Raw genomic sequence first — 12585 nt, forward strand, 5'->3', positions numbered from 1 at the left:
GGAGCCACCTCTTATGTAATGGTTATAGAGGAGTCAGTGGAGATATCCTCCTGGAGCCGCCTCTTATGTAATGGTTATAGAGGAGTCAGTGGAGATATCCTCCTGGAACCGTCTCTTATGTAATGGTTATAGAGGAGTCAGTGGAGATATCCTCCTGGAGCCACCTCTTATGTAATGGTTATAGAGGAGTCAGTGGAGATATCCTCCTGGAGCCGCCTCTTATGTAATGGTTATAGAGGAGTCAGTGGAGATATCCTCCTGGAGCCACCTCTTATGTAATGGTTATAGAGGAGTCAGTGGAGATATCCTCCTGGAGCCACCTCTTATGTAATGGTTATAGAGGAGACGAGGGAGATATCCTCCTGGAGCCGCCTCTTATGTAATGGTTATGGAGGAGTCAGTGGAGATATCCTCCTGGAGCCACCTCTTATGTAATGGTTATGGAGGAGTCAGTGGAGATATCCTCCTGGAGCCGCCTCTTATGTAATGGTTATAGAGGAGTCAGTGGAGATATCCTCCTGGAGCCGCCTCTTATGTAATGGTTATAGAGGAGTCAGTGGAGATATCTTCCTGGAGCCGCCTCTTATGTAATGGTTATAGAGGAGACGAGGGAGATATCCTCCTGGAACCGTCTCTTATGTAATGGTTATGGAGGAGTCAGTGGAGATATCCTCCTGGAGCCGCCTCTTATGTAATGGTTATGGAGGAGTCAGTGGAGATATCCTCCTGGAGCCGCCTCTTATGTAATGGTTATGGAGGAGTCAGTGGAGATATCCTCCTGGAACCGTCTCTTATGTAATGGTTATGGAGGAGTCAGTGGAGATATCCTCCTGGAGCCACCTCTTATGTAATGGTTATAGAGGAGTCAGTGGAGATATCCTCCTGGAGCCACCTCTTATGTAATGGTTATAGAGGAGTCAGTGGAGATATCCTCCTGGAGCCACCTCTTATGTAATGGTTATAGAGGAGTCAGTGGAGATATCCTCCTGGAGCCACCTCTTATGTAATGGTTATGGAGGAGTCAGTGGAGATATCCTCCTGGAGCCACCTCTTATGTAATGGTTATAGAGGAGTCAGTGGAGATATCCTCCTGGAGCCACCTCTTATGTAATGGTTATAGAGGAGTCAGTGGAGATATCCTCCTGGAGCCACCTCTTATGTAATGGTTATAGAGGAGTCAGTGGAGATATCCTCCTGGAGCCACCTCTTATGTAATGGTTATGGAGGAGTCAGTGGAGATATCCTCCTGGAGCCACCTCTTATGTAATGGTTATGGAGGAGTCAGTGGAGATATCCTCCTGGAGCCGCCTCTTATGTAATGGTTATAGAGGAGTCAATGGAGATATCCTCCTGGAGCCACCTCTTATGTAATGGTTATGGAGGAGTCAGTGGAGATATCCTCTTGGAACCGTCTCTTATGTAATGGTTATGGAGGAGTCAGTGGAGATATCCTCCTGGAGCCACCTCTTATGTAATGGTTATGGAGGAGTCAGTGGAGATATCCTCCTGGAACCGTCTCTTATGTAATGGTTATGGAGGAGTCAGTGGAGATATCCTCCTGGAGCCACCTCTTATGTAATGGTTATAGAGGAGTCAGTGGAGATATCCTCCTGGAGCCACCTCTTATGTAATGGTTATGGAGGAGTCAGTGGAGATATCCTCCTGGAACCGTCTCTTATGTAATGGTTATGGAGGAGTCAGTGGAGATATCCTCCTGGAGCCACCTCTTATGTAATGGTTATGGAGGAGTCAGTGGAGATATCCTCCTGGAACCGTCTCTTATGTAATGGTTATAGAGGAGTCAGTGGAGATATCCTCCTGGAGCCACCTCTTATGTAATGGTTATAGAGGAGTCAGTGGAGATATCCTCCTGGAGCCGCCTCTTATGTAATGGTTATAGAGGAGTCAGTGGAGATATCCTCCTGGAGCCACCTCTTATGTAATGGTTATAGAGGAGTCAGTGGAGATATCCTCCTGGAGCCACCTCTTATGTAATGGTTATGGAGGAGTCAGTGGAGATATCCTCCTGGAGCCACCTCTTATGTAATGGTTATAGAGGAGTCAGTGGAGATATCCTCCTGGAGCCACCTCTTATGTAATGGTTATAGAGGAGTCAGTGGAGATATCCTCCTGGAGCCGCCTCTTATGTAATGGTTATAGAGGAGTCAGTGGAGATATCCTCCTGGAGCCACCTCTTATGTAATGGTTATGGAGGAGTCAGTGGAGATATCCTCCTGGAGCCGCCTCTTATGTAATGGTTATAGAGGAGTCAGTGGAGATATCCTCCTGGAGCCACCTCTTATGTAATGGTTATGGAGGAGTCAGTGGAGATATCCTCCTGGAGCCACCTCTTATGTAATGGTTATGGAGGAGTCAGTGGAGATATCCTCCTGGAGCCGCCTCTTATGTAATGGTTATAGAGGAGTCAATGGAGATATCCTCCTGGAGCCACCTCTTATGTAATGGTTATGGAGGAGTCAGTGGAGATATCCTCCTGGAACCGTCTCTTATGTAATGGTTATGGAGGAGTCAGTGGAGATATCCTCCTGGAGCCACCTCTTATGTAATGGTTATGGAGGAGTCAGTGGAGATATCCTCCTGGAACCGTCTCTTATGTAATGGTTATGGAGGAGTCAGTGGAGATATCCTCCTGGAGCCACCTCTTATGTAATGGTTATGGAGGAGTCAGTGGAGATATCCTCTTGGAACCGTCTCTTATGTAATGGTTATGGAGGAGTCAGTGGAGATATCCTCCTGGAGCCACCTCTTATGTAATGGTTATGGAGGAGTCAGTGGAGATATCCTCCTGGAACCGTCTCTTATGTAATGGTTATGGAGGAGTCAGTGGAGATATCCTCCTGGAGCCACCTCTTATGTAATGGTTATAGAGGAGTCAGTGGAGATATCCTCCTGGAGCCACCTCTTATGTAATGGTTATGGAGGAGTCAGTGGAGATATCCTCCTGGAACCGTCTCTTATGTAATGGTTATGGAGGAGTCAGTGGAGATATCCTCCTGGAGCCACCTCTTATGTAATGGTTATGGAGGAGTCAGTGGAGATATCCTCCTGGAACCGTCTCTTATGTAATGGTTATAGAGGAGTCAGTGGAGATATCCTCCTGGAGCCGCCTCTTATGTAATGGTTATAGAGGAGTCAGTGGAGATATCCTCCTGGAGCCGCCTCTTATGTAATGGTTATAGAGGAGTCAGTGGAGATATCCTCCTGGAGCCACCTCTTATGTAATGGTTATGGAGGAGTCAGTGGAGATATCCTCCTGGAGCCACCTCTTATGTAATGGTTATGGAGGAGTCAGTGGAGATATCCTCCTGGAGCCGCCTCTTATGTAATGGTTATAGAGGAGTCAATGGAGATATCCTCCTGGAGCCACCTCTTATGTAATGGTTATGGAGGAGTCAGTGGAGATATCCTCCTGGAGCCACCTCTTATGTAATGGTTATGGAGGAGTCAGTGGAGATATCCTCCTGGAGCCACCTCTTATGTAATGGTTATAGAGGAGTCAGTGGAGATATCCTCCTGGAGCCACCTCTTATGTAATGGTTATAGAGGAGTCAGTGGAGATATCCTCCTGGAGCCACCTCTTATGTAATGGTTATAGAGGAGTCAGTGGAGATATCCTCCTGGAGCCACCTCTTATGTAATGGTTATGGAGGAGTCAGTGGAGATATCCTCCTGGAGCCACCTCTTATGTAATGGTTATGGAGGAGTCAGTGGAGATATCCTCCTGGAGCCGCCTCTTATGTAATGGTTATAGAGGAGTCAATGGAGATATCCTCCTGGAGCCACCTCTTATGTAATGGTTATGGAGGAGTCAGTGGAGATATCCTCCTGGAACCGTCTCTTATGTAATGGTTATGGAGGAGTCAGTGGAGATATCCTCCTGGAGCCACCTCTTATGTAATGGTTATGGAGGAGTCAGTGGAGATATCCTCCTGGAACCGTCTCTTATGTAATGGTTATGGAGGAGTCAGTGGAGATATCCTCCTGGAGCCACCTCTTATGTAATGGTTATGGAGGAGTCAGTGGAGATATCCTCTTGGAACCGTCTCTTATGTAATGGTTATGGAGGAGTCAGTGGAGATATCCTCCTGGAGCCACCTCTTATGTAATGGTTATGGAGGAGTCAGTGGAGATATCCTCCTGGAACCGTCTCTTATGTAATGGTTATGGAGGAGTCAGTGGAGATATCCTCCTGGAGCCACCTCTTATGTAATGGTTATAGAGGAGTCAGTGGAGATATCCTCCTGGAGCCACCTCTTATGTAATGGTTATGGAGGAGTCAGTGGAGATATCCTCCTGGAACCGTCTCTTATGTAATGGTTATGGAGGAGTCAGTGGAGATATCCTCCTGGAGCCACCTCTTATGTAATGGTTATGGAGGAGTCAGTGGAGATATCCTCCTGGAACCGTCTCTTATGTAATGGTTATAGAGGAGTCAGTGGAGATATCCTCCTGGAGCCACCTCTTATGTAATGGTTATAGAGGAGTCAGTGGAGATATCCTCCTGGAGCCGCCTCTTATGTAATGGTTATAGAGGAGTCAGTGGAGATATCCTCCTGGAGCCACCTCTTATGTAATGGTTATAGAGGAGTCAGTGGAGATATCCTCCTGGAGCCACCTCTTATGTAATGGTTATGGAGGAGTCAGTGGAGATATCCTCCTGGAGCCACCTCTTATGTAATGGTTATAGAGGAGTCAGTGGAGATATCCTCCTGGAGCCACCTCTTATGTAATGGTTATAGAGGAGTCAGTGGAGATATCCTCCTGGAGCCGCCTCTTATGTAATGGTTATAGAGGAGTCAGTGGAGATATCCTCCTGGAGCCACCTCTTATGTAATGGTTATGGAGGAGTCAGTGGAGATATCCTCCTGGAGCCACCTCTTATGTAATGGTTATGGAGGAGTCAGTGGAGATATCCTCCTGGAGCCGCCTCTTATGTAATGGTTATAGAGGAGTCAATGGAGATATCCTCCTGGAGCCACCTCTTATGTAATGGTTATGGAGGAGTCAGTGGAGATATCCTCCTGGAACCGTCTCTTATGTAATGGTTATGGAGGAGTCAGTGGAGATATCCTCCTGGAGCCACCTCTTATGTAATGGTTATGGAGGAGTCAGTGGAGATATCCTCCTGGAACCGTCTCTTATGTAATGGTTATGGAGGAGTCAGTGGAGATATCCTCCTGGAGCCACCTCTTATGTAATGGTTATGGAGGAGTCAGTGGAGATATCCTCTTGGAACCGTCTCTTATGTAATGGTTATGGAGGAGTCAGTGGAGATATCCTCCTGGAGCCACCTCTTATGTAATGGTTATGGAGGAGTCAGTGGAGATATCCTCCTGGAACCGTCTCTTATGTAATGGTTATGGAGGAGTCAGTGGAGATATCCTCCTGGAGCCACCTCTTATGTAATGGTTATAGAGGAGTCAGTGGAGATATCCTCCTGGAGCCACCTCTTATGTAATGGTTATGGAGGAGTCAGTGGAGATATCCTCCTGGAACCGTCTCTTATGTAATGGTTATGGAGGAGTCAGTGGAGATATCCTCCTGGAGCCACCTCTTATGTAATGGTTATGGAGGAGTCAGTGGAGATATCCTCCTGGAACCGTCTCTTATGTAATGGTTATAGAGGAGTCAGTGGAGATATCCTCCTGGAGCCGCCTCTTATGTAATGGTTATAGAGGAGTCAGTGGAGATATCCTCCTGGAGCCACCTCTTATGTAATGGTTATAGAGGAGTCAGTGGAGATATCCTCCTGGAGCCACCTCTTATGTAATGGTTATGGAGGAGTCAGTGGAGATATCCTCCTGGAACCGTCTCTTATGTAATGGTTATGGAGGAGTCAGTGGAGATATCCTCCTGGAGCCACCTCTTATGTAATGGTTATAGAGGAGTCAGTGGAGATATCCTCCTGGAGCCACCTCTTATGTAATGGTTATGGAGGAGTCAGTGGAGATATCCTCCTGGAGCCACCTCTTATGTAATGGTTATGGAGGAGTCAGTGGAGATATCCTCTTGGAACCGTCTCTTATGTAATGGTTATGGAGGAGTCAGTGGAGATATCCTCCTGGAACCGTCTCTTATGTAATGGTTATGGAGGAGTCAGTGGAGATATCCTCCTGGAACCGTCTCTTATGTAATGGTTATGGAGGAGTCAGTGGAGATATCCTCCTGGAGCCACCTCTTATGTAATGGTTATAGAGGAGTCAGTGGAGATATCCTCCTGGAGCCACCTCTTATGTAATGGTTATGGAGGAGTCAGTGGAGATATCCTCCTGGAACCGTCTCTTATGTAATGGTTATGGAGGAGTCAGTGGAGATATCCTCCTGGAGCCACCTCTTATGTAATGGTTATAGAGGAGTCAGTGGAGATATCCTCCTGGAGCCACCTCTTATGTAATGGTTATGGAGGAGTCAGTGGAGATATCCTCCTGGAACCGTCTCTTATGTAATGGTTATGGAGGAGTCAGTGGAGATATCCTCCTGGAGCCACCTCTTATGTAATGGTTATGCTGGAGGTGGGGTGATATCCCTCCAGAGTCACCTCTTGTGTTAGGTTTATGGTGGAGATTTCTGTCTAGAGCCATCACTTCTACAATATTTATGGTGCAGATGACATGTAGAGCAGACCTGGGCAATGATCAGCCCATGAACCGAGACAGTACCACACCACGTCCATCCCTACGCCTGACATCTAAATGTATCCTCAGGATGGTGGGGGAAGAGAAGTCGGCTCAATCTTCCAAAATACCGCCTGTCACTCTGAGTCTCAGCACAGCAGGTGCAATTACCTCACTGTAGTGCCCTTGTTGCACAGAGCCGCGGTGCGAGCCGCGGTGCATGTGCTGTGCAGACCAGAGCAGCACATCGGAGGAAAGGAAGTCAGGCGAGTAGTTTCAGGTATATTTTTTTTAATTCTTAGTCAGTCATTTGAAGAAACAGTGGAGCCATCATACTCTGGGGGGCTTGGGGTTCATCATACTGTGCTTGGTGATGCTGTTGAGTCCTTCTTACTCTGTGGGGAGGGGGCAGGTTGTGGGTCCATCATATTGCGCTTGGTGAAGCTGCAGCCCCTTCATACTGTCTGCAGGGAGCTGTAGGTTCCATCATACTCTGCTAGGCGAAGCTGTGGGAACAATCATTCCGTGTGTGGGGGGCTTGGGGTTCATCATACTGTGCTTGGTGGTGCTGTTGAGTCCTTCTTACTCTGTGGGGAGGGGGCAGGTTGTGGGTCCATCATATTGCGCTTGGTGAAGCTGCAGCCCCATCATACTGTCTGCAGGGAGCTGTAGGTTCCATCATACTCTGCTAGGCGAAGCTGCGGGAACAATCATTCCGTGTGTGGGGGGCTGTGGGGTCCTTTATACTATGCTTGGTGGTGCTGTGGGGACCATCATACTGTGTGTGGAGGGCTGCGTGGTTCATTATATTTTGTGGGGTGGTCACAGGTCCATAATACTGTGTGGGGGATGCTGTGAGGACAATCATACTTTGCATGGGGGCAGTGGGATCCAATATTTTATGTGTGGGGCTATGGGGTCCATCATACTGTGTGGGGGGCTGTGAAGCCAACATACTATGTGTGAGGGTCTGTGGGGTCCATTATAATATGCTTGATAGTGCTGTCTGGATTGCTGTGGGGTCCATGATACGGTGTCTGGGGAGGTGTGGGAGACACTATACTATACTTGACAGTGCTGTGTGTATGAGGGGGGCTGTGCAGCTATCATAATGTGTGGGGGGGAATAGTGGGGTCCACCATACTTTATGTGGTGAGCTGGATTTGTCATCATACTGTGTTGGGGGGCTGTGACGCCATCATATTGTATGTGAGGAGGGCTATGGAGTCCATGTTAAGTGTGGGGGGCTGTGTGGTTCATCACACTGTGTGTAGGGGGTGCCTGTGGGGGCCATCACTTATGTGATGTTATGGTGGAGTCGAAGCTGATCTGGAGCCATGATAGTGGGAGAATGATCATTTTTAATAGAACTGTTTTGGGTTAATAGAAATTTCTGATCGCAGGTTGTTTTTTGCATCATTTCATTCTGTTTTTATGTGGTTTGTTCTTTATCTTCGTTAAATAAAACCATTTTATTTCATAGAGAAGCCTTCTTAATCTTTGACTAGTTGTTAATCCCCACTGCGGGACCCCACAATGAGACCTTTGTGGTTTATTTGGTATAGGAAAGCGATACCCCTCATCAGCAAGATCAAGTAAGGTCACAGTCATGGAAAGCTTCAGAGGGTCTTCCAAACCTTCCATTGCCAGGACAGCTGACGGGCCCCCAACAATCGAGTTATGGTATGTGAAGGGGCAGCGGGACCACTGATCTGAGGGGTCACCATCTACGGCAAATAGCATGGGCTCGGTTCTTGTGCCCGAACCATCTCATAAGAACAATATTTGTGGCACATGGACATGCATGTCTTTATATTACCATCACTGACCTTTGTATAACATCGTGCGGAAGTTTCTTCCTTCCCAATAGCTGATATTAACTCTCGTAAAGACGTTGAATTTTTCAGGATAATAAACTTCAAACACAACTCCGGTCTCTGGGGACGGGTGATAATCATGGAGAAGAACCCTGCTGACCGGAAGAGGCTCTGCAAGAAAGACAGAGATGTCACTGCGTTCATGGGAAGAAAGTCAGAAACCACCAGAGGCTCAATAAAGTGACAGTTATAGACCCCAAACAGCTGCCATATCCCCCAAATAACAGAGAAGGCTCAAAGCCCTGGATACCAACAGTGGCCCTGAAATATTGGAAGAGAAGGCCTTGATTCCAGCGTACCCCTGATGTATCAGCAGAGAAGGCCCAGATACCAGCTGCACCCCTGATGTATGGGAGGAGAAGGCCCCGATACCAGCTGCACCCCTGATGTATGGGAGGAGAAGGCCCCGATCCCAGCTGTACCCCTGATGTATGAGAGGAGAAGGCCCCGATACCAGCTGCACCCCTGATGTATGGGAGGAGAAGGACCCAATAACAGCTATACCCCTGATGTATGGGAGGAGAAGGCCCCGATACCAGCTGTACCCCTGATGTATGGGAGGAGAAGGCCCAGATACCAGCTGTACCCCTGATGTGTGGGAGGAGAAGGCCCCGATACCAGCTGTACCCCTGATGTATGGGAGGAGAAGGCCCCGATACCAGCTGTACCCCTGATGTATGGGAGGAGAAGGCCCAGATACCAGCTGCACCCCTGATGTATGGGAGGAGAAGGCCCCGATCCCAGCTGTACCCCTGATGTATGAGAGGAGAAGGCCCCGATACCAGCTATACCCCTGATATATGGGAGGAGAAGGACCCAATAACAGCTATACCCCTGATGTATGGGAGGAGAAGGCCCCGATACCAGCTGTACCCCTGATGTATGGGAGGAGAAGGCCCAGATACCAGCTGTACCCCTGATGTGTGGGAGGAGAAGGCCCCGATACCAGCTGTACCCCTGATGTATGGGAGGAGAAGGCCCCGATACCAGCTGCACCCCTGATGTATGGGAGGAGAAGGCCCCGATCCCAGCTGTACCCCTGATGTATGAGAGGAGAAGGCCCCGATACCAGCTATACCCCTGATATATGGGAGGAGAAGGACCCGATAACAGCTATACCCCTGATATATGGGAGGAGAAGGCCCCGATACCAGCTATACCCCTGATGTATGGGAGGAGAAGGCCCCGATACCAGCTGCACCCTTGATGTATGGGAGGAGAAGGCCCAGATACCAGCTGTACCCCTGATGTATGGGAGGAGAAGGCCCCGATACCAGCTGTACACCTGATGTATGGGAGGAGAAGGCCCAGATACCAGCTGTACCCCTGATGTATGGGAGGAGAAGGCCCCGATACCAGCTGCACCCCTGATGTATGGGAGGAGAAGGCCCCGATACCAGCCGCACCCCTGATGTATGAGAGGAGAAGGACCCAATAACAGCTGTACCCCTGATGTATGGGAGGAGAAGGCCCCAATAACAGCTATACCCCTTATGTATGGGAGGAGAAGGCCCCAATACCAGCCGCACCCCTGATGTATGAGAGGAGAAGGCCCCGATACCAGCTATACCCCTGATATATGGGAGGAGAAGGACCCAATAACAGCTATACCCCTGATGTATGGGAGGAGAAGGCCCCGATACCAGCTGTACCCCTGATGTATGGGAGGAGAAGGCCCAGATAACAGCTGTACCCCTGATGTGTGGGAGGAGAATGCCCCGATACCAGCTGTACCCCTGATGTATGGGAGGAGAAGGCCCCGATACCAGCTGTACCCCTGATATATGGGAGGAGAAGGACCCAATAACAGCTATACCCCTGATGTATGGGAGGAGAAGGCCCAGATACCAGCTGTACCCCTGATGTATGGGAGGAGAAGGCCCCGATACCAGCTGTACCCCTGATGTATGGGAGGAGAAGGCCCCGATACCAGCTGTACCCCTGATGTATGGGAGGAGAAGGCCCCGAAACCAGCTGTACCCCTGATGTATGGGAGGAGAAGGACCCAATAACAGCTATACCCCTGATGTATGGGAGGAGAAGGCCCAGATACCAGCTGTACCCCTGATGTATGGGAGGAGAAGGCCCCGATACCAGCCACACCCCTGATGTATGGGAGGAGAAGGCCCCGATACCAGCTGTACCCCTGATGTATGGGAGGAGAAGGCCTCGAAACCAGCTGTACCCCTGATGTATGGGAGGAGAAGGTCCCGATACCAGCTGTACCCCTGATGTATGGGAGGAGAAGGCCCCAATAACAGCTATACCCCTGATGTATGGGAGGAGAAGGCCCCGATACAAGCTGTACTCCTGATGTATGGGAGGAGAAGGTCCCGATACCAGCTGTACCCCTGATGTATGGGAGGAGAAGGCCCCAATAACAGCTATACCCCTGATGTATGGGAGGAGAAGGCCCCGATACCAGCTGTACCCCTGGTGTATAACAGGAGAAGGCCTCGATACCAGCTGCACCCCTGATGTATGGGAGGAGAAGGCCCAGATACCAGCTGCACCCCTGACGTATGGGAGGAGAAGGCCCCGAAACCAGCTGTACCCCTGATGTATGGGAGGAGAAGGCCCCGATACCAGCTGTACCCCTGATGTATGGGAGGAGAAGGCCCCGATACCAGCTGTACCCCTGGTGTATAACAGGAGAAGGCCTCGATACCAGCTGCACCCCTGACGTATGGGAGGAGAAGGCCCCGAAACCAGCTGTACCCCTGATGTATGGGAGGAGAAGGCCCCGATACCAGCCGCACCCCTGATGTATGGGAGGAGAAGGCCCCAATACCAGCCGCACCCCTGATGTATGGGAGGAGAAGGCCTCGAAACCAGCTGTACCCTTGATGTATGGGAGGAGAAGGCCCCGAAACCAGCTGCACCCCTGATGAATAGGAGGAGAAGGCCCCGATACCAGCTGCACCCCTGATGTATGGGAGGAGAAGGCCCCGATACCAGCTGTACCCCTGATGTATGGGAGGAGAAGGCCCCGATACCAGCCGCACCCCTGATGTATGGGAGGAGAAGGCCCCGATACCAGCTGCACCCCTGATGTATGGGAGGAGAAGGCCCCGATACCAGCTGCACCCCTGATGTATGGGAGGAGAAGGCCCCGATACCAGCTGCACCCCTGATGTATGGGAGGAGAAGGCCCCGATACCAGCTGCACCCCTGATGTATGGGAGGAGAAGGCCCCGATACCAGCCACACCCCTGACGTATGGGAGGAGAAGGCCCCGATACCAGCTGCACCCCTGATGTATGGGAGGAGAAGGCCCCGATACCAGCTGTATCCCTGATGTATGGGAGGAGAAGGCCCCGATACCAGCTGTATCCCTGATGTATGGGAGGAGAAGGCCCCGATACCAGCTGCACCCCTGATGTATGGGAGGAGAAGGCCCCGATACCAGCTGTACCCCTGATGTATGGGAGGAGAAGGCCCACGATACCAGCTGTATCCCTGATGTATGGGAGGAGAAGGCCCCGATACCAGCTGCACCCCTGATGTATGGGAGGAGAAGGCCCCGATACCAGCTGTACCCCTGATGTATGGGAGGAGAAGGCCCAGATACCAGCGGTACCACTGATGTATGGGAAGAGAAGGCCCCGATACCAGCTGTATCCCTGATGTATGGGAGGAGAAGGCCCACGATACCAGCTGTATCCCTGATGTATGGGAGGAGAAGGCCCACGATACCAGCTGTATCCCTGATGTATGGGAGGAGAAGGCCCCGATACCAGCTGCATACCTGATGTATGGGAGGAGAAGGCTCCGATACCAGCTATACCCCTGATGTATGGGAGGAGAAGGCCCCGATACCAGCTGCACCCCTGATGTATGGGAGGAGAAGGCCCCGATACCAGCTGCACACCTGATGTATGGGAGGAGAAGGCCACAATAACAGCTGTACCCCTGATGTATGGGAGGAGAAGGCCCCGATACCAGCTGCACCCCTGATGTATGGGAGAAGGCCCCGATACCAGTTGTATCCTTGATGTTTGGGAGGAGAAGGCCTCGATACCAGCTGCACCCCTGATGTATGGGAGGAGTAGGCCCCGATACCAGCTATACCC

The 12585-nt window shown here is 50.3% G+C and overlaps 1 protein-coding gene across 2 annotated transcripts in view; it reads right to left on the reverse strand.

Moving 5' to 3' along the window:
- PTPRO (protein tyrosine phosphatase receptor type O) overlaps positions 1–12585 on the reverse strand; it is a 621455-nt gene that overhangs the window by 394955 nt on the left and 213915 nt on the right. For both annotated transcript variants that reach the window (XM_073650602.1, XM_073650601.1), the window contains exon 3: positions 8465–8623. In XM_073650602.1, the coding sequence (XP_073506703.1) occupies positions 8465–8623 (159 nt within the window). The remainder of the gene's footprint in view (positions 1–8464; positions 8624–12585) is intronic.

The sequence above is a fragment of the Phyllobates terribilis genome, unplaced genomic scaffold (genome assembly GCF_046119375.1).
Source record: "Phyllobates terribilis strain yellow unplaced genomic scaffold, ASM4611937v1 Scaffold_10__3_contigs__length_209671492, whole genome shotgun sequence".
Taxonomy (NCBI): domain Eukaryota; kingdom Metazoa; phylum Chordata; class Amphibia; order Anura; family Dendrobatidae; genus Phyllobates; species Phyllobates terribilis.